We start from the raw sequence: 23,765 nt of genomic DNA, 5'->3' as shown, positions 1-23,765 counted from the left end.
ACCCCGATGATTGTTCTGAACCGAGGGGGGTGAGAGTGGTATTACGGTGGACTACAGACACAAGGATTGCACTATACTTCATCTGTTAACATCAAGCACCCCTTGTAAAACAACGTTTATGATGACGACAGTTGTTTCTTTCGCTGTTGTTCACTTTCGCTGTATGTCATCCATGGATTGATGATACACAGGATTGGGGTTCTGATGTTATCCAATTTATTGGAAAAACTCATTCCTCCTCCTTTTTTCTACCTTGTTTGCCATCCTCATGATGGTCGGATGAGCATTTATTGCTTCTGAAGGAAAATGTAGGTAATTGGCAGGCCTTATATGTGATTCATGAACAATAGATTGTCAAGAAACACATTGAAAAAAAAGTAAACCGACAGCGATGAGAACATGCATTTGTTTTTATAGACTAATGCATCATGGTCATCGTGTTAACATGGTCAATGTCTCATTATAGACCCGGACAGAATCTTCAGGCTTCCTCTGTGGAATTTTGCGGAATGGATTTAAATTGGTAAAATGTGTGAAAATCGTGGACCCACACACCTCCACTCTGCAAAGATGTGTATACTAAACAGGCCGCTGAACATTTTATCCTCAATCTTTAAAAAGAATCAGATTTGGTTAATTCCCCCATGGCTCGGTTTCGAACATGAAAACGGAGAGTTGAGAGAAATCGCGAGAACAGATGAAAAGTGAGTTGGGAGTTATCCTCTCTCCCTGTGCCCTCCCCTCCCTCTCTTCCAAACAAAGGAAAGGTTATTTTTAGTGACGTTCATTTTTAATCATCGGAGTGTTTGGAGCTTTGATGAGTCTTTTCATGTTGGGCTGAGGAGTCAGCGGCCTCTGGGCCCACCAGCTCCCTTGAGCTCCTCAACCTGACCACAACAGAAGACCACCCAGATATGCTTTGTGTAGAGGTGCACAAAATGTTGTTGGCTGATCATATTATTTGCCAATAAGCTATAATATATATTACATTTTTATTTTCAATATTGCACCATTTTTTGTTGTAATGTGCATCAGTGAAAAGTAGTTCAGTTTTGAAAAATGGGGTTTTGTGACCTCTATTTGATACTATTTTGTTGAACACTGTCGACTAGCTATTTTTGATCACAAAGACCCATCCTGTGTCAACAGTCTTTACATGTGCATCTGAGGGCTTTCATTTACACCACTGTTCAAAAGTTTGGAGTCAGTAAGATTTTATTCAGCAAGGACACATTCGATTGATCAAAAGTGACAGTAAATACTTTTACATTGTTACAAAAGTTTCTGTTTCACCCTAGTGCCGTTGCTTTCTATTCATCAAAGAATGTATCAAAGTTTCTACAAAAATATTGAAATCAGTAATTTTACTATTACTGTTTTTATTGTATTTTAGATCAAATAAATGCAGCCTTGGTGAGCATGATAAACTTTTCAAAAACTCTAGTGTACAAATCCTTACTATTGTAATTGTATACTTGTGTTCTACTAAGTAAGACCTTTCCAACAGTATGATGCGTAACTATCTAATCTCTATGATATTTTACAGATTCCTATGATTATAATCAAACATTATTTTATTAATTGTGAAACATAACATCTCTAACACATTAAAAAGCAGTGTTTAAGATTTATCTAGATCAGAAGCTTTCAAATGACAGCTGTTTGGTTTTTAGGTAGCTGCTACAGTTGAGTGGGTTAAAACTCGAAAAGTGAAATATCGGTTATCGCATCGGCCACAGCAAGCTGTTGATTATAGTTTACCGTTATCACTCCCGGAAGTTCCGTATCTTTGCATCCCTAGTTTTGGGCTTTTTGTGTTTGTGTTTGCATATGTGAGTCACTTTACGTTTGTGGCATGTGGTTCTCAGCCACGTGGTAAGTGAGTTTCAGTCCATCAGAGTTCAGGAATGTGTAAGCTATCTCCAGCCCTTAGCTAATTAAATAGCACTGATAAGAACATGAAACAACACTCTCCGAGCCCTTAAGATAATCTAGGTGCCCTCAGCAGGTCTTGACAACCATAAACTCGACACACACATACACGCTTTTAAATGACTACATACTTTTTTGTTTTTAATCACAGCTCAATACGAGTACTGCAGTCTAGACCCACATGGAATCAGATTTACACAGAATGGTCATTTTATGAATAAATTATACAAATTGCCACTCGCTTATTAAATATTTTGCTCTTACGCTTTGCTTCAGCTACTGATAAAAGTATACTCTTAGTTCAGCGTAGCACCGTATTTAAATATATACACATTTGCACAATTTTACCTCAAAAACAATGCAGATAATAAGAAAAAAGTTCACAGATTCAGTCTGGACTTGGTATAGACTAATTCTAACCCTAAAAGAAAACATTCTGAAAAAAAGTGTACTTTATTATTTACTGCATTATTTATAAGTTTTACTTTTAAAGACAATCTGGGTTTGTAACTTCAGGGGATGTGCGTGCACACAAACACATTTTTAGAGGATATGGGGAAGGGAAATATCCCTAGTTTTGTGCAATTACAAAACATTATAATAAAATAGTGTCATTATATAAACTCAAAATAGAGGTAATTTTCCACATTGCTGCAGTGAGGTGAAGTGTAATCGGTGGTTCACTACTTGGATTTGAGTTTCAGCTAAATCAGCCTTTTGTTGCTTTAGTGTGGCAATAGGAAGCTTAAATACTTGTGATTCTGCAGTGACGAATCGATAGTGAGTATAAACCTGATCCATTAACATTAAAGTACTTAATCGCTGATTTGAGAGGGTTTATTTCTAGTCTGAAGTGTCATTTTCCCCATGTAAGAATGTGTTTCTTAAATTTCCATGTAAATGAAGATAAACATTGTCATTTCATGCCGCATCTTTTATACATAAAAAGATCAGTTTCAGATGGCGGTGTATTAAAATCAGAGTTCATGGAGCTCACAGAAGGAGTGTTTCCAATACGCATGTAGACATTTCTCACTTTGATTGTTTACTTCACTGCAAAAAAAGGTTTGATTCAACTCAAATTTAAACCAAAAAATCACCTTTTCCATGAATAAATATGTTTGTAAAATTCACCAACCCGAAATAAATTTCACTTTGTTAGGCCTGATAACCACTGCAAAGAACGCACAATATTTCCACAATTCATGAACAGTGTAAACCTACAACCATGAACCATAAACAGACAATAGCTTTCAGTTTCTTCAATAAGCAAAGCTGTTTTTTCCAGTGAAAAGGAAAGAGAAATGCATTCAGCTCGTCAACTGGTGATCACATCACAGAGAAATTTTGACATGCTCAAAAGCCTTTGAAAAATCAGTGTAGTGTAGTCAGAAACAGATGTAGCATGTTACATTTGCCTCCATCAGTATATTGTATTATGCTAAGATTTGATTTTTGTCCTTTTGCTATTCTGGGGTGGTCTTGGTAATGGTCGCCATGCTTCGTATGCCTCAGCAGGGGTCTGACAGCTCTCTGATAGAAATGTCTTCCGTTTAGACTGAAGGAAAACAGTTGGGATCTGCAGGGTGGCAGGATTTGAGGTTAACGTATCCATTTGCTTGAGCGTAAGGAAAACAAGATGAAAGATTAAATGAGCGTAAGATGAAATGCGCCGTTGTCCTCTGTTGTGAAATTAAAGGGGCCATACTCTACACATTGGACTACATAGACTGTCCCAAAACAGTCATAATGTAGTATTTCACAATCATTTTCTACCCTCTCTATGACCCTTTTAACACTGACGGCGGTTTGCAGCAGCCAGAAATCTAATTTTGATGGTTATATACAATGAAAGCCCCCACCTACTTTTCTCAAATAACATAAGAAACTCAGAAATATTATGCATGAATTTGGAATTATAATGAATGAATGGATGAATGAGGCATTTATATAGCGAATTATGATTTTCACTTCCTTTTCATTCTGTCAGATTATCTTGCTGAAAACAAACTTTGGGAAGCCCGGCATGGGTTCATCATGGAGAAATGTTGTATTGGTGTGAGTGAAGTGGAGGTTTGTTTGTAAGTGAAAGGGGGATAACAGAGTCTGGATTCAAAGCTTCCGACGGCCCTAGAAACTCAAGGGCGGTCCAAAGTCACTCCACCTCTGCAGTGCAAGTGTAAAGGAGCCCTGGGATTCAAACATACCAATGAGAAGCATCAAACCAGCACAGAAACCCACAACACCTACGTAATCAGGCCAACCACCTCTAACCTTTATCTAAACAGTGTGGGGTGAGTTCACTAACCAATCACGATCCAGTTTAACCAGTAAAGAATGCCAGATTGCCCCCCTGTGTCTTCTATCGCACTAAATTAGGTAAATATATCACACAGACAAAAGGATTAAACAAGCCTCTATAAATAACTAAACATACAGACAGTCTGATGAACCCAGTTCATCTTTAATGGTCAGAGTGTGCATGTGTGTGTGTGTGTGTGTGGTGTGGTCATCACAATTCAAAGCCTTCGGTAAATTGCTTGGTTCGATGAGCAGCGCAATGTAAACACTGAAGTCCTAGTTTGTGTTTAGCTCCAAACAGTGGTGTTCTGAGTTTTCGTTTGATAATTTAAAGCGTCTGATTATCATATGATTTTGCCCTCTGTCTGATCCCTTATGTTACTAGCTAATGAATAGGCCAAGACCACATTGGCTTTGTTTGCATTTTGGTCATGTGTGTTAGGTGTGACGGATGACTGATTGAGGCCTAAACTCATTGTGTTAATGTATATGTTGATACACAGATCAGGTGCTTTTGCTGTCACATGATTTTAACTTTTTTTCTCTCACTATCTGGCTGACTAGGAACGTTTTTTGGATCTGTCTGTCTCTCTGTGCAATGGTGTCTTACAAACTGCAGTGTGGTTAATTGGAGTTTTGCTTGGATGTCTCGGCCTGATGAAAATGTCAAGCTTTATACACTTAGAGCGAGGAGTGTGGGGCCTACAAAATGCCTTTATCTGCAGTGGGGTTACTTGTGAGGTAAATTTTCAACTTCAGAACAAGACTCTGTCTCCGAATAGAGCTAAAATGTCAGCCTGGTAAATGCCACAGCTTTTTTTTGTTCCTCAAGAGGATGAAAGTATAGGAGCTTTTTAGTGCTGTGTCTCAGCTTTGGTCTTTGGTTTGACTGAGAATGTGCTATAAAATACTGAATAATTGTTTGCTGTGCTCAAAGCTGTTTTTATGAAAACTTTCATATATTTGGATATGATATTGTCACATACTCACTTTTTGTCCTTTGATAGACTCTTTCTATCATCTGTTTTTATGCCAAGCTAATGAATTCGCAAACCCTTTATATTTTCATTATGACATTTAGTATTTATCAAAGGAATAGTTCACCCAAAAATTGACACATAAAACAAGTGAGGACTGGGGTTGTCAATCTCCAAAATAAAAAATAAAGAAGTGCCTTAAACATTATCCAAAACTTTCTCTTTTTTTTAGTTTTCTTCATGTGACATTGCACATAATTCAGTAACAACCCTACAGGGAAATTCAGTCATAACTATATAGGGAGTAAATAGAGGCCTTGTATTTAATTTTGTATTTTATTTTTGGCAGCATCCAGCACATCTTGCGACAGCCTTATCTTGAGACAGGCTCTTTAAAAATAACTGTTTAACATACATGGCTCATTTAAAAAAGTGACACAGAGTGCTGAAAAATAGTGTTGCACGTTTATTATGATTATTCATAATATATATATATTTTTTGAATGGACAAGGCATGGATGAATTGAGTTAGTACTGTGTTGATGGTAAGGGGCGTGACTTTTCAGAAGCACACTCAAAGCGGTTGACCAATCACAATCACTGGTCCAGCCAAAATCAGAGCACACTGCGCTCTTCAGTGGGAGGGGCTTCATAGAGACAAGAACTAGAACGACTGGGAAGAGAGGTGCTGCAATAATGTGAAATATGTGAAAAATAATGTTTTTGGACATTCACGAAAAAAAAAAAAAAAAAAATTATGAATCCAACCCCTGGTCTAAATGATTAATTTAGGAATTAAACTGATCGAGTTCTCTGTTAACTCATTGACTCAATTATCCGGACACAGCTGTTAACATCTCGCTGAAGGGGAAGATAATGAAATCATATCTTAAATTCTGTTTCTTGCACAAGTTGTATGGATTATTTTATGATACTTTTATGGTGCTTTTGAGTAATTTTTTTGAACTTGGAAATCCCCATTCATTATAATTGCATCGTAAAGAGCCACTGTTTAACGGAAGAAAGTCATACAGGTTTAGAAAGAAAAGAGGGTTAGTAAATGATGACCGAAATATTCATTTTTGGGTGAACTTTCCCTTTAAGCCGTTGGCTGCTCCCCACAATCTAAGCGATTCCAGGTTTTACTATTGTAGACAAAACGTGACCTCTACACACGCTCATTTTCATCACATTGGCAAGCAAAGCTATACATATGCCCTCTCACACACTCTCCAGAACCAAAGGGCATGTATATTTACGTTTTGTGTAAAAAAAATGAATGAACAAAAGGGCAGTTCCAGCATCAAACAGGCCTTGCAGTTTCACATGCACGTTCATGCAAGCAAATATCAGACTGTCAATCTCAGTTTCCATGGAGATGAACATTATTTATAGTCTGTCACTCACTCTTCATCTCTCTCTTTCTGCAGGTTTGGAGATGAGAGGGGCTACATACTCTACCCTCAAATAGGGGATCGTTTGGACCTTGTGTGCCCTGCCACGAATCCCTTGGGGCCGAACTCTCCCTCTGAGTATGAGTATTATAAACTGTACCTGGTATCCTCACGAGAGCAGGCCGACAAGTGTGAGGTGATGGGCGCCCCCAACCTGTTGCTCACCTGCGACAAACCTAACAGTGATATGAGGTTTACCATCAAGTTCCAGGAGTATTCGCCCAACCTCTGGGGTCACGAGTTCAAGAACTTACGAGACTACTACATTATAGGTAAGTGTGTGTGTGTTAACCAATAACGTAATGACAAGAAACAGAGAGTGCAGTCAATTCCCTATTTTGGGTTTAGATATTTTTTACCAAACCAGGGTGTCTGCATCTGGAAATTTTTAATGATGCACCATCTATAACCATAGATGTGTGTACAGAATGGGATTAAGCATTCGTAAAAGGAGGTACTGTGCCTCCATTTTGTTTTTATTTTTTTCATCTAGCCAACATATGTTGGGGTTGCAGTGCAGTAGTGAGGCACACATATTCCAGGCATATTGTTCCTTGGTGTTCAAGTTGGTAACACATTTTTGAGCCTTGTCATGTTGAATAATCTTAATTTCCACTTTCTTCTGAATTTTTTTATTTATTATTATTTTATTTATTTTATTCTTAAACTATTGGCCAACAAACCAAATTTGACACACATATTGTGTTATCTTGTGCCCTCCTCAAATGTGAGGAATAATTTATCCTCTCATCTGACCTACAAATCAATCTTTAACCTTCTGCATTTTGGTTTTAATGTACAGATACCCACACATGACATCCACGGAGAATAATAACAAGATATCATGGTCACCAATTAAGAATTTGTTTCCAAGACTTAATTCACTCCCTCATTTTAGTTAAATGAGTTCAACATGGCCATGATTTAACTAAATTAAAACAAGGAAACAAATTACTACAATGTAGCCATAAATTAACTAAAATGAGGAAGGGAATGGCCATGAATTAATAAATCGTGTGAATGAATTCTTAATTCGTGGCCACAATATCTATTTTTTTCTTCCATCTGTCATGCGCATGACTCCGTATTAATGTTTTTATATCCATGGTTATTTCATGGGATTTTTATATCACACAACCTTTCCCAAACATTTTTAGTGGATGTAAATATGTATTTATTTATTTATTTGATTCACATCCATGAAAAGAGTTTTGTGATTTTTGTGTGCTAAGCTGTATGATAACTGTTCTTTTATTGTATTGTAAAAAAGGTAAAAACACTTTTATTTGTTGCAACTACTCAAATGGCTCTAGTTGACTGTTGTGTTCGGGTCATTTTGATCCGGAGAGGATTTTCTTTTTCCCGAAAATGTTAGTTAATGTTATCGTATTATACTAAAAGTCACTGTCTTTGCTCAAAAAGGGTATAACTACTTCCCAAAATGTTTGGATCATTTTTGTACTTTTGACCAATTTAAGTGCAGATAAATGAGGCACATGATCAATCAGTTTAAAAAATAAATACAACCTGATCTAATTGAAAGAAAACAAGTTGACAAAAAGATTGAATCCAATATTTGGTGATAATATAGCATAGAGAGCAATTTACAAGCAATTTTTAAAAGGCCAGTCGTTTTTTAACGGAAACACCAAAGGTGTTACGTGGTTTTCAACAGCGTAAGGATAAATATGAATTTGAGAGCCCTGGTTTAAAATGATAAAATATAAAACAATGGTTAAAGCCCAGAAATAAGATTTTAAATCATTACTTCTATGAGAAAAATTCTTATTTTTTGAATGGACAAACATTTTAGGGAACATTTGCTAATTGCCCAAGTGCAATAATAACACGCGTTAGCCGCAGGGGTTCTGTCCCGTCAAATTGACCTCATAGTTGCTCCACCAATAGATTAATCCATCGATAAAACAGAGAAAATGTGCGCGTGTTACTGTTTGTTCCCTAGGGAAATCACTTTTAATTAACCTATGTTGGCAGTTGTTAATTTCTACAATATGCCCGTAATGAGAAAGAGAAAGACAGAGCGTCGGGTGCTGTGCAGCTTTGCACACGTTTGTGATTATGTGGATCTTAATTGGCTGTAATGGGCCTGTGAGACTCAAGGGCATTTAAGAGCAGCTAGAGACATCAGCCCGACCCATGTAAAACACACATGCACTGTGTGTTTCACTTCCCAAATATCCATGTATGGTGTCTGTGCTGTTATAAATCACAGATGTAAACTATTTATGTGTTTTGATATAGAATAAAAGCACAGCTTATTAATGTAGGTTTTTGTGGTTTCGTCCTGGTGTGTGTGGCTGCGAGTGATGCTTTTAGCTGGTGCTTGTTTCCCCTGTGATCTGCACTGTTTGAAGCTGAGATCTTCTCCCTGCTGAGTGTGTATCAGAGTGTATCAAACGCTCCGAGCTCTTTTGTCAAAACTTTGATCACTGGGCGCTAACTGAGCTCCCAGGGGAGCACTTTACCCTAAAAAAGCGTTCAAAAACCCACTGCATTAGAATCCCTCTCCAAAACCTCCCCTTTGCCATCCTATTCTGCCAAGCACAAACTCACACAGTCGATAATTTACAGTAGTCGCCTTGTTGCATTGCTGACCATGTTCACGGTAAGATTAAATAGTGTATTACCGTGGACTTGCATGTAGCCTATGCCTTTGTTTGCCAATCCTACAGCTACTCATTGATATTTCAGCTCTGGAGCATCAGTGTGTGTGTGTGTGTGTGTGTGTGTGTGTGTGTGTGTGTGTGTGTGTGTGTGTGTGTGTGTGTGTGTGTGTGTGTGTGTGTGTGTGTGTGTGTGTGTGTGTGTTTTGTGTCACACTGGATTAGACTTGTGGTGAGGGGTTGTTAATTATTGAAAAGGTCTTGTTGGTTTATTTATCAAGGTTAAGCTGAAATATTTGAGATGAACCACTCTGTGTGTGTACACAAATACATAACCTCCCAGTGTGAGTGAGTGACGCAATACAACAAAATGAGTTATAATCAATAAAACTACATTGTCTGCTAGTGAGCAACGTCATTTAGATTTAGATTTTAGACATACTTTTTAAACTGAAGTTTCAGTAAATAAATGTAAGATTCAGATTTAAAATTTTACATCTAGATTTAACACATGATTTTGATTTGAGATTCTAATAAAAAAAAATGCATTTAAATTTTATTTAATTTTTTAGATTTAATTACATTTTGATTTGTAATTGCATTTTAGATTTTACATTTGTAATTAACACTTAAGATTCAGATTTCATATAATTGCATTAAGATTTATATTTCTTTTTAAGACTTGGATTACATTTAGATTTAACACATTTAAGATATTGATTTAAGATTTGGATTTAAAATTTGCATTTAGATTTATTTGATTTATTAGATTTGAGAGACTAAGGTGTTTTGTGATTTCACCACCTATCACTATCACTTGTTAATCATCTGCCATTAGCTATATTTCAGCTACAATTCATATTATTACTGTGATGCATTACTTTACTCGTTACATCAGAAAAGTAATCTGATTACGTAATGCATGTTACTCGTAATGCATGTCACTTGTAATGCGTTACCCCAAACTCTGCTAATTTCAGATAAGATTGAAAACACCTCATCGTTAGTTTTTCCACAGTCTGAAAACATCAATAGATCAATGTAGATTTCAGTCTGAGGTTTTCTCAGAAAGCTACGGTAGTAGATTGTCTTTTTTAGAACATAATCAAAATGATCGACTCTAAATCGACTCTACTCTGGTAGACTGGAAGGAGCGTGAGCATTTTCTACATAGTCTGATTTGGGTTTCCCGTTTCCACAGAGTTGTACCTTCACCGGTTGTAGATCTTTGATGGAATCAAGTCCTCATGTGTTGATATCAAAGACACGCAAAATTCAACTTGTGTGAAATTCTTTGTCTGCTGCGTGGGAACAAACTCAATTGTGTTTGCACTGCAATAATTGAAGCTGTATTATCTTTTTTGTATATATTTTATATTTTTCAGTTTTCACATGATTTTATATATTCTTCATTGGTTTGTTTAATACACACAGTATTGCTGTGTTATTACTGTAAATACGGTATCTCTTCAGTTAAAACCAAGCGCACACGGTCCACTTCAAATCTTGTTTTTCCTGCCCTAAGCAATAAAAATGCATAAGAAAAAAAATATGCATGAAAGAGTTAATAATATTTATTTGATAATAAAATTACAATTTAAAGTAATATAATAATTTTTATATAAAATTATTCCCAATTGTTTACCATTGAAATGTATTGTTACAGTAAAAATAATTTTTCAAAGTTGTGAATCAAACAAAGATTATTGGAGTGTTTCAGGTTTATTTTTTAGGTTTATCATTTAAAATATTCAGGTTAATTTCAGTGTGTTACTTGACATTTCTATGTAATCATTTGTTACATAGAAACATAAATATTATTTGAGTGTTTCTACACCAGTAAGTTTTTCAGTGTGGTAAAACTGGGTAGTTTTTGTTAAAACTGGGTCACCTTTTTGCAACAAACTTTATTTAACATTTGGAACCCCGTACTTACTTGCAGTGTAGAAACAGTAGAGGTTTTCCCTGCTTGTCCACACACTTTATCGCATACCATCACATTTATGTATTTTTAGCAGTAACGTTTAGCATACCTTGCTGCACAGTTTGAAGCCATGTCGAAATTAAAACCGTACTATTTAATTTCACACAGATGCCACGCTGCTCTCAGAGTTCCAAAGTTCAGCGTTTGTGGATGTGTGTTTGTGTGCATGTTTGTGTGTCTGCCATGCTGAACCAGTGAGTTTGCCATCTGATGGCTATGAGTAGTGACAGGTCCCTCCCAAACTAGGTCAGCAATCAGAGCCCCGCACCACACTATGTTTGGTGTGTGTGTGTGTGTGTGTGTGTGTGTGTGTGTGTGTCTGTGTGTGTGCGCGTGTTTATCCCTATGAATGTGTCCGTTTGAATTTCCAGCTCTGTTTCGATTTCTGCATGTGTCGGTTTGATCCGAGCGATCTGTGTGTGTTTGTGTGTGTGTTCCTGATAAAGATCACGCTGTAGGTCTCAGGTTAATGGGATATAGACGGTTTAACACAGAGATTCATTAACCTTCTGGCATCTGCAGCTGCGCTTAAAGTCATTAAGCACACAAAAACACACACATATACATGAAAACACACAAACATACACACACCTGGCCTTGTGTAAATGTAGAACCATTCAAAGAGAGTCTTGCTAACATATGATCTTCTTAAATGCATTATGGACACTGGCCAGTGTGTTTATTTCATCACATGAAGATTTAATTTGATTTCATGTCACTAAACTTTCCACACAGCTAACTATAATGCTCACAGTGACATCAGACATAACCAACCACACACACACACACACACACACACACACACACACACACACACACACAACAGCAGCAGGGGTGAATAAAGGCTCTTTTGATGGATGGACGTGTGAGCAGAGGGAGGGAGATTACTGTGTGAGGGATTGTGGGAATTCTCCTCACCAGCTGTTCACTAGAGACAGGGTGGAGGAAGATGAAGGGATATAATGATGGATGGAGAGAATGGTGTGAGGGAAAGAGAATAGAGAATTCAGATGGTTATGTAGGTGAAGGCTCTGAGGAGTTGAAATGGAAATATTATTGAACATAAACACATTGGCTCACACTCAAATACACTCAAATACACTGTTTGATAAATGTATGTGCCCTTGCTGATTTATTGTTAAAGTATTAAAGTATTAATTTCTTTTAACAAAAAAAAATTACTGACCCAAACTTTTGAACAACAGTGTACATTCACACTCTTTTGAAAATTTGTGAAAACATGATTCTGTAACTAAATGGAGACATGCAGTAATAAATCCAGATGTGCACTAGCTGTTAAAAAAGTTGCTGCCTTAAATTAAGTACAATCAACTTGGATGTTTAAGTAATTTCAACTTAAATTACATTAATATGAATAAAAAATGAAACATGCAAGCAGCAGCTAACATTTGCCTGTTTACATGGCCGCTCGCTCTAACGTTAAGCTGGATAAATGTGCGCTATTATTGGCGCATATCCAAGGGTTTGTGCGGACTAACTCGGAGGCACCGGCAACGGTGCGATCACTTGCATTTTCTCCTGATAACAGCAGCATTTCATTTTTGGTCATAAGACAACATTCAAAACTAAAAAAAAAAAAAAAAAAAAAAAAAAAAAAAAAAATATATATATATATATATATATATATATATATATATATATATACATATATATATATATATATATATATATATATATATATATATATACATACATATATACATATATATATATATATATATATATATATATATATATATATATACCAGTGTTTCCCCTATACATTTTTCCAGCAGCGGTGCTGTTACGTGCCGGAGGTTGTTACCAAGCCGCTCGCGGGGGGTCCGGGGCATGCACCCCCGGAAGATTTTTTTTTTTTTTTTAATAACCCCTTAAACCATGACTTCTGTCAAGTTTTGTGGATAGAAATTGACATTTTGAGACATACATTTTGAGGCTCAACTGTAAGAAAGGGGCACTATGTATAAAAAAAAAAAAAAAAAATATATAGGCTATATATATTACGACTGGGAATCGATTAAAAAAATAACTAATTAATCGCACAATTTGCTGTGATTAATCGCAATTAATTGCATTTCCTCCAAACTTGTAATCATCAATATTTAAATGTAGAATCACTAATTAAATCAAACACACAAAAAATGGGGAAAAAAGAAAAATGTCCACACAAATTGGACAGAAAATAGCCCTATATTAAAATATAAAACATCAATATATTATTCTTCATTCAGTTCTATGCAACATACTCGGATTTAACAGATTTATTTTTTGACTAATTGTCAAAATAAAGTATAGTCATACAAGGCTATTATTACCAGAGTATGTGATCAGAGCAGGTAATTTTACCATGCATACTACTGAGAAATTTCACGTTATTTGAGCGGGACTTTGTTTTTCCAGTGCGTGATCGGTACATGATTGGAGCGTTTGAGCCGTTAACCACAGAGCAGAACGCGCATCGCAAACACGGAGCGGAACATTGAGCAGAGAGCAGAGAGCGCAGTGCGCCGACACACACTCGGAACCGAGAGCGCGGCGCAAACACGGAGCGGAAAAGACTCGCACGTAAAGTTACTAAAACAAGCTGCGCGAGAATGAAACCGTATCGCCGAACACGGAGGGGCGGGACGGCATATTTTCCATAGACAGTAAAAAAATGGACACAGCGACCCCATAGACTTCAACGGAGAAAAGTTCGTACCGCTTTCTCCTTCGCACAAGCGCTTGCTCGCTCTCCCGTGGCGTCTGCCGTTGCTATGCCAACCATGAACTGAGGCGCGCCTGAAAACCTTTTGATCTGTCCATGCTGAAAACGTGCGCGCCGCGTCGCTTCTATTATGAGCGCGCTTGCCACGCGCCCACATTTGAGATATGTGCATGTGAACGGCTCCTTTTATGGCAACGTGTGTAAGTGAATGTCGTGATATTATTGATCATGTGAAGATTTTGCAGCGGCGCTGAAAATCCAGCGGCGGCGCTGCGCCGCTGCTTAATACATTGTAGGGGAAACACTGTATACACATATATATATATATATATATATATATATATATATATATATATATATATATATATATATATATATATATACTTTTGAATGAACCAATTCAAGTCGAAAAACAAATATTCTCTGATTATTTAATTTGTATGAAAGATGCATTTCTCTCAACAAGTGCGTCCAAGATGATTCAGCATCGTCAACTATTTATATTTTAAAGGCTCAATAATTATAGTTTGGTATTTCTCTGTAATGTAGAATTTTTTTTTAGCAATGTTACAAATATAATATTCTTTCTCAGCCCTGAAACTCAAACCATTTTCTGATGCCACCCCCCATTTAAGTAATTAAATTAATATCATAAACGTACAATTAGTCGACTATTGGCTTAAATGTGTAAAAGAAAAATATTTAGCTCTGAAATGTACTTCAAAAGTAACACTGAATAAGAAATTAAGACTTGTTAACAAAGAAAATCTACTGCACTGGCAGATATTTTTAACATGTTTATACTTATGCTATGTTCCACACAGCTTGAAACTCAGATTTTTTCCACCTCCTACTACTAAGTAATGACTGAAACAGTGCACGGGAAGCATCATTTCCAGACTTTGAATCGTCTTGTTTGCAGGAAACGTAGTGGTCCTAACACAGTGAAATTGAATGAATTAGCATTAGCATTTTGTCCTGATCCGGACTGCTTCTTGATGTAGGTTCCGTTGTGTTGGGTTGAGACTATGTTGTCAGTTTCTTTTACCACATCCAATCCGCTTCATCCCTCCCAGACCATTGACACACTTCTGAGAGGTGCTATTAGTCAACCTATTAAGATAATTACCTCAGAGGAAACGAGACAGAGAAAGAGACGGCCTTCCTCCAACATACAGCACCTTTGTATTTGTAATCGTGGGTCCAATCCATTTAAATTTTCTTCTTTATTGAACGCAAAATGAAATGGATATTGACAGACAGAGGCCAGTGCTCCAAAAACCACTATAAATGTAGTATATGATTTATACACTATGTTTCAAGTCTTCTGAAGCCATATAATGGATTGAAAGGTTTAAGAAGACTTGCCATATTGCGCACAAGTTACATGGACCACTACTATTTAATCCAAATTCACATCTTACTGAATAACAAATCATACAAAAACATGTCTGGGTATTTGTTTAGTTATCAAGAACTACACGCTATATCAAACCAACAAGACACTGGGTAGAAAGCTTGTTCTTCAAAACTCTGAAGGAGACTTGTGCGAGGCCAACAGTCGCTTTGAAGAAGCCACAGAGTTCAGTAGCTGAGAATAAAATATGAAGTCAATCATATCAAGAGCTCTGGCCTACATGGGGTGGTGATACAAAAGAAGCCATTACTCCGAAAGAACCATGTGGGGGGGAAAGCATAAAGCAGACCTAGAAGAGATTGTGTGGTCAGATGAAACCAAGGTATAGAGCTTTTGAACAGAATTCAAAAGTGCAGACGCTGCCCACACCTTAAAACACCATGCCTGCAGTGAAGTATGCTTGTGTAGCATCATGCTGTGGGCCATTTTTGACCAGCAGGGATTGGGCATCTTGTTAAAATGGAGTGAAGACTGCATTGTGCCAAAATACAGGGAAACACCGCAGGTGAACCTGAGTCAGTGCTGAAAAACTGAAGCTTCGAGATGGTGGCTCTATGTAATCTTGAAAGGGGAAGATGCAGTATATGCACATAAAGATATCTCCATTGTTTCTTTTTAAGACTTTTTGTATTTACAACGTGACATTAAAATAACTAGGTTTGCATTTCCAGATGGAAATAGCAGTGCTTGCAAGGCATACATTTAATTCCACATCACAGCTGCTTTGGCGTTATGATATTCAGAATGCATTTTTTCACAGAGTGTAAAGGCATTTATAGATGGTTAACTGCACAAAGAAGACCAGTAGCAATTCATGATGCGAAAACTTCAGTGAAGTCAAGGCTTGCATAAATGCTCATTTTTATTATTTATTATTATTTTATTAGTCTCTCAGAAAAGTAGTCAACTGGTTGGCATAAATGACTCTGAAGAAACTCCTTTATTTCTCACAATGGGATTTTATCTCACAATTGCAACTTTATATATTATACTTTATATATCCTAATTAGTAAAACGTTGGTGGACGTTGGAGTTTTTCCCTCTTTTCCATACGTTTTTCCAGCTTTTAATTCATTAATGAATGCCCGTGCGGCCGTGCTTGAATTAGTGGCAATTCAGGGTCGGCAATTGTCACTTTTGATCAATTTAATTCATCCATGCTAAATAAAAGTATTAATTTCTTTAAAAAAAATAATATCTGACCCCCAAACTTTTGGCCAGTGTTTTGGCCAGTTTTAGTGTATATAAAAGTTTATGAAGGACAAAAATAGTGTGACGTCACACGGTCAGACGGCTCGATTTGAGACGGGAAAACATATAAGAAGATTAAAAAAAAAACACTGGATGGATTTTTATCATTATATGATAGTAGTGTACAGGCACTGCCAACACACATTTCAGTACAATCAACTTGTAAAAGTGCATGTACCATTATATGACCCTTTTTAAAAAAATCACCATAATCATGATTTTTTTTATTATTATTTAAGGAGATTAGAGGTCTTTCTGTTTGTGATGCTTAAAATAATTTCCACACATCAGCCAAATCCAGAGGAAAGATCAACCTTGAAAAAAGTTTTTTGCCAATAGGGATGATGCTTTCATTAATTATGAATACACTTTCAGAACCATGTTTCCTGACATTTGCAGATGAATTAGGACTGTAGCTGTCTAAAATATGCATATTTCATGCCGTTAATGTATAGCACTTTAGTCCGCATCAAGCTGTGAACCGATCCATGGAGATCTGCGATGTCTACTTTGGTACCTCATCAGCACAGAGTTCATAGAGTTTCTCTCTCTTTCTCTCCTTCTCCCGTCTCTCTCCTCTTTAACTGTTCCCCTGCGTCCCCACCTCCACGCTGCTGGCTGCAGGCTGACTCAGATGTCAGAGCGCGTTATTTCAGCAGGCTGATTCTCAATAATGTGTCTTTATCTGGGCTCTTTGTGGCACAGGGTTTTGGTGGTGGGGCCGTGTTGGGAATCGGATGAGGGAGGAGGCATCGCAGAGCAATAATGAGTTCTCGTTTTGTTCATGCCTTTCCACACCTCTTCAAATATGCATCATATACTCGCCTCCAACATGAGGACAGATATTTCACACTGCTGAATGTGCAGTTTGGATTTGGACTTGAAAGTGTGTGTGTGTGTGTGTGTTAGTTAGGCGGGTGGTGTGTGTGTGTGTGTTAGGCAGGTGGTGTGTGTGGGTTTCTGCTGTTGTTGTCTGATTGACAGGTGTGCTTGCACTTTAAACGCTGTTTAAAAGTGCGACAGTAGGTCTTACTCTCTTGTCCTCGTCTTTCAGTCTCCTCCAAACATTACTGACGTGAACATGACCTAGAGAAAAACCTTTACAATCTCACTCTTGTTTCGCTCAGATTGTTCCTCGAAGTCATTCCCGCTCTCGCTCCATTTCTCTCTACCAAGGTGAATCTTATGAAACCTGACAAGAACATGTCCAGGTCATGTCTGGCCACCCCAAAATAAAACAAATTATTTCTATTTCTTATCTCTTTTTTTTTTTTGCCACAATGCAAAACATCTTAATGGTCCTAAATGTAGCATTTTTAATGCAAAATATAATTTCTTATTTCTTTCTATCAATAAATACTTCAAAATGTAAACAATATAATTTTTCTGAGAACAAAAATCTTTATTTTGTTTATTTATATTTAACTATCTATCTATTTATTATTTTGTGTGTGTGTGTGTGTGTGTGTGTGTATAGACTTTAATTATCGTGCTTAATTATCATGAAAAAATTTAGTTTCTTATTTTTATTTTGGAGTGAATTAAATTTGCTCAGGAGATATTTGCCTTACATTTAGTGAGAATCGCCCAAGAAAGAATTACAGAAATAATATAAATAATAACAATAATAATTTGTATTAAAGTTTTGATTTATGCATTTATTGTTGTTATTATAATTTATTAAATGGTTTTTAAATTAGCATTGATTAATATTAACATACGAGAGATGTATGTTTTATCGCTTCTTGGTTTGTTGCATTGCAGATGGCTCAAAAATCTGTTATTGTAATGAGTTTAATCGGAATAATCCTTTTTTACAAAAAGCATAAAACAACTGGATGCATTGTGGATTCTTAATATTCCTAAAAACAGACTTTAATGTCTTTATTCAAAATGTAATCTATCTCTCTATCTCTCTATCTCTCTATCTCTCTATCTCTCTATCTATCTATCTATCTATCTATCTATCTTCTATCTATCTATCTATCTATCTATCTATCTATCTATCTATCTATCTATCTATCTATCTATCTCTCTATCTATCTCTCTATCTATCTCTCTCTCTATCTCTCTCTCTTCCCTTACATTAAACTCTCTTAAATTAGATTGTGGCCTCTCACCTTTCTCAACCTATGTCCTTCACTCCCCCATGCTATTCTATCTTTTTCATCTCATTCCCTTTCTCTCTTATTATCCGTGGCCCGTTTTAGACCATTAATTCTTAATATTGCCCTCATGAAAATGTCCATTAAAAGCAGCCACGAAAGTACAAAACACAGGGATTCACTTGAATATTTGACTAGTTCCTGTAATTATTTAACCATGCTTACAAGACCCTTTTCAGAACCTCCGCCATATAAGTGTCTTTTGTCTGAGCTGCAGGCCTGGACAGCTCAGTTAACTAGGAAGGAGTAATGTCTTGTTTCATTAGATGTGGCTGAACTTATTACTCTGGCTGTGAATTTATGACCTTGTTAAAGTAATAGTTTGGTATGTTGTTTTTTGTAGAAGTGTCTGAGTTATGCCATTCAGTTCTGTGCACTGCAGGGGTCACATCTTTGTGCGCTGTCTGGACGTTTCTCCACTGAGCTGCTGGACGGGTCAGTCATTAAAACAGGAAAACCCAATGTGTGTGTGTGTCTGTGTGGAGAGGATGTCAGACAGGATTAGCGGTTAATACCTGTCAATTGCTCACCAAAGATGACATTTAAGATTACAGCTGTAGGATTTCAGCCCTGTTTCCATAGGGACTGTTCGTCCTGTCACTCACTCTGCCTACAAGACACGCCGGAATGATTGTATTTACGAGATGGACGCTCTCACAATGTTGTTATTACCATTGGAGATACTTGGGAAGCATGGTTCTCTGTCTACAAGGCATTTGGTTGGACAAAAAATTGGATACGCTCCGTTTTCTTGGAAGAGAAAATGCACAGATATTATTATAAATTATAATACACATAAGTATGAATTCTCCAGGAGTAACAGCCATTCAGTGACATCATAGTATAAAGAGAGTGTGTAACCAATCATCAGAGGGCTCACTTAAAGGGATAGTTCATTCAAAATAAAGATTGTCCTCATTTATTCAGCATCATTGTTTCAAACCTGTATGACTTTATTTATTCAGCAGAATACAAAATTGTGAAAAATGTCCATACAATGAAAGTCAGTAGGATTCAGTGTTGCTTTGTACTTCAGACTTTTATTGTATTGGCAAAACAGTTTTTTTATTCTTCAAAATATCTTCTTTTGTGTTCCACAGAAGAAAGGAAGGTTTGGAACAACATAATTCTGACAGACTCTTTAGTTTGGCTGAACTATCCCTTTAAGCCATTCATCCAATCACTACACAGCTCAGTGAAGCAGCAGAACAACTGTTCCTCATAAACATGCTCACTTAGTGCATCACATCTGCGTTGCGGCAGATGAAAGAGACTTGTTTAACCACAATCCACTCCATGACAAGACTTTATGTGTTACAGATCACAGCAGCAGGCCCTAAAACCAGAACATCTGAAGTCTATTGCAAAGTTCATTGCATTCCCACAGTCAAAAGGTGTTCTTTTAGTTCCAATAAGGTTTTGACTTCTGGAAAAGTTCCCATCTTCCAGCTTCTGGACACACTAAAGAAAGCTGTTTGACGACCAAGCAGTAAGCGGGAATCCTACTATATGTAGTGTCCACTTACCTGCCTTTCAGTAAATCAATTAGTACTACTCGTGAATATTACATCACCTAAATAAGATTCTTGATCCAAGCCAATATATAGCCAATTCATAATAAGATTCACATACTTTTTAGTTCTTTTCAGTACTTTTCCAACATTCCATTAAGGTACATTGAGCTAGATTTAGGGTCTGTGCACACTTGGAAGGTTTGGTTAGATTAAAACAATCTCTGGTGTGATTGCTCTGTTTATTTTACTAAGTGTAAAAGGCCCTGATATACTTCAAGCGAAATCAAAGAACGAACTGCTGTAACGTCATTTCGGACAAAATGAGGTCTAAACGAAGTTCGTTTGAAGTTCGTTTTGGGAGTTCGAAACAGCTTGCCAAAGTGAGCTTTCCGGAAAAGTTCGCTACAGCTGGTAAACACCTTTGTACTACCATTGCTTAAACGTTGCCAAACAAGTGGGCCGAGACCCACCTCTTCAGGCTTTCAAACTAACTGGTGCAGTTTAACTGAAATATAAACACAACACGGTCCAAAGATGTCTAAAATTAACTGAAGACTAGATACCTCTTATCATAGGATCCATGTTGCCCATTACAGTTCGGTGCACAGTGCTGCACAGACCGATCGGTAGCTGACTTGAAGTAGTGCATGCCGGTTAGAAATTGTGTCCGACTTGACACGGCGCCGACGCCCTGTGACTATGACGTATGCCATCAGAGTCCCGTGAGAGCGATTGGAGAGCAGGAAGACTCAGTCAGCGGATATTTGGCTGAATATTGCTGCATGGAGCTAATTCATGTTTATTTAGTTACATTTTAGGATGAGATTGTAATATCCCTTGCTTTATTGCACTTTCCTGAGATGAGTGAGAAACAGACGTGGTACTAGGGATAGAGGGAGGGAAGTATAAAGCTTCATTGGGGTCATCAGGTGGGCACCCTCTTTCCTTGGTGTTTCGATGATATATGCCCATGAAACCTATTGCTTTGCAGCCACGTTGTTCCACATCGGCTGCTAGCTCAGCATACTTAAGGCTCTTACGCTCATAGGCCTCCTCCACATCATCCTCCCAGGGCGCAGTAAGCTCTATGATATACACACGTCAGAGTGTGGAGGACCAAAGCACAAGGTCTGGTCTAAGACTGGTAACTAAATTTCGGGTGGGAAACGAAGCCTCTGGTTCAAGTCAGCCAACAGCTTCCAGTCATGAGCTCCACCCAGCTGGTCAGTATCTGAGGTCTTCACTTTGACCTCCCTTGCCCCTTCCACCACAAACTCCTTTCTTGGAGCACAAAGACATAACGGAGGAGGTAAGGCATTGATGGAGGTCTGTCTGGGGTCCAATGACGCTGCAAGACACTTCAGTACCTGGTTTGTGCCTCCACGTATAGCGACCTTGCATCAAGCTTACCTTGCAGCCAACCAAGATGTGCTACAGATTAGCTGGAGACAAACAGGATGTTCTCCGTACCATTTGCTGAGGTTCACTGGAGATGGAAGGACATCATAGGTGGCTCGTAAGAGGAAACTAATTTGAGATGCTTCCGTGCCCCATGTTTCCTTCCAAGAGAACTTTCTCCTTTCGACTCCCTCCCATCTCATCCTCTGCCTTTGCTTTGCTTGGGAAACAGCCTTTGCACATCTTGTTGCATGCTCTTGCTGTGGATGGAGTCCACTTCATTCTAGTTTTAAGGGTAGGAACTCTTTGGGCTGTGAATGGATCACCGGATTTCTGTCAGTGTCATTTCTATACTCTCACTTTGGAGCGTTTGAACTCTTCAACAAGACTGGACACCGGAAGCTAATCTACCCCAGCCTATGACTGAAACCAAGACCCAGGGGCGAAACCTGGAAGAAAAAAGAGTGGGAAACAGTCAGTATCGATCCCTGCAAACTTATACAACAACTGAGGGGAAGCACAGTGAAGAGACTGGAAGAAATGGGAGAGATAATATACACCAATGGAGCTGAGCGATATGGAGTTGTAGAAAAGAGGGAGAAAACATTGCCCAGTCCTGTTAAGTCCAGAAGGCAGCAGGAGATCGACTGGCTGGTCAAGGATAGAAAGCAGCTTAAGAAACAGTGGAGGAAAGCAGTAGAAGAGGAGAAGGAGGGAATAAATCTGTTGCAGGATGAAATAAAGAAGCGGTTAATGGTGTTGAGGTGAGCTGAGAGCCTAAGAATGAGGAACAGAAAGAAAGATCGGGCAAGAACAAACTTCTTTAAAGACCCTTTCAGGTTTGTGAAGAGTCTGCTGGGTCTACAAAGGAGAAGAGTGTCAAACTCTTAACATCAAGGAAGGAGTTAGATGTTTACTTAACCACCCACTCCGATATTCAGTGGTGCGAGCAGATTACACTTCCACCTGACATGCCACCACTGCATGCTCCAGAACATCAGCTAGATGATAGTCCTCCCTGGTGGAATGAAGTGACAAGCACTGTGCGCCAGGCAAGAGCTGCCTTCTCTCCTGGGCCCAACGGAGTTCCCTACAGGGTGTATAAAAGTGCACCAGATGTCCTACGTTTTTTGTGGAGGCTGATGAAAGTGGTGTGGCGGAAACAAGAGATGCCAACAGTTTGGCAAAGGGCAGGGGGTATTCTAATCCCAAAGGAAAATAATTCTACTGACATCAGCCTTCTAAATGGAGAAGGCAAAATCTCCAGTATCATGGCACGCAGGCTGGCAGCTTATCTCCGTAAAAATCAATATGTGGATACATGTGTGCAGAAGGCAGGAGTCCCAGGATTTGCAGGGTGCCTTGAGTACACAAGCATGATCTGGCAACAAATCCAGACAGCCAAAAAAGAGGGAAGAGATATTCATGTTGTGTTCGAGTGGGCTCGAGTGGCACAACATCGAGTGGGCTCGGATGAAGATAAAGCCAAGCAAATCCAGGAGCATATCTATAATCAAGGGAAGACTGTCAGACCATCGGATCTTCATTGGGGAAGAACCCATACCAACGGTAATGGAGAAACCAATTAAGAGCCTAGGTCGCTAGTATGATGCAACCCTCAAGGACACAAAACAAGTGGACCAGCTCAGGCGGGACACCTTTGATGGTCTTGAGAGGATTGACAAGTCCTTGCTCCCTGGTAGGTTAAAGCTCTGGTGTTACCAATTCGGCCTCCTACCACGGCTGATGTGGCCTCTGACCAACTACAAGGTCCCAGTCTCGAAAGTAGAAAAATTGGAAAAAATGGCTAGGCCTCCCCAGGTGCATGAGCAACATCGGGTAGATTAGCAGCATTTGATTATTGTTGTTTGTGTAGTTTAAAGATGTTTCTTACCTTGATCCTCCTGTGAAACAGATTGATCAGATTGAACAAGTTAATCAGTCTCTGCTGGTGCTGTTGTTTGAGATAGGTCACTGTAATTCTCCTCTTTACTTGACATGGAATCACCTTGGGCCTCAA

At 38.1% G+C, this 23,765-nt stretch overlaps 1 protein-coding gene across 2 annotated transcripts in view; it reads left to right on the top strand.

The window, feature by feature from the left end:
* The window catches only part of efnb3a (ephrin-B3a), a 52,444-nt gene that overhangs the window by 8,684 nt on the left and 19,995 nt on the right, over positions 1 to 23,765 (top strand). For both annotated transcript variants that reach the window (XM_084401433.1, XM_084401432.1), the window contains one exon: positions 6,641 to 6,936. In XM_084401433.1, the coding sequence (XP_084257559.1) occupies positions 6,641 to 6,936 (296 nt within the window). The remainder of the gene's footprint in view (positions 1 to 6,640; positions 6,937 to 23,765) is intronic.

Source organism: Rutilus rutilus (assembly GCF_951802725.1).
Source record: "Rutilus rutilus genome assembly, chromosome: 25".
NCBI lineage: Eukaryota > Metazoa > Chordata > Actinopteri > Cypriniformes > Leuciscidae > Rutilus > Rutilus rutilus.
This window is presented reverse-complemented; position numbering and strand designations above follow the sequence as displayed.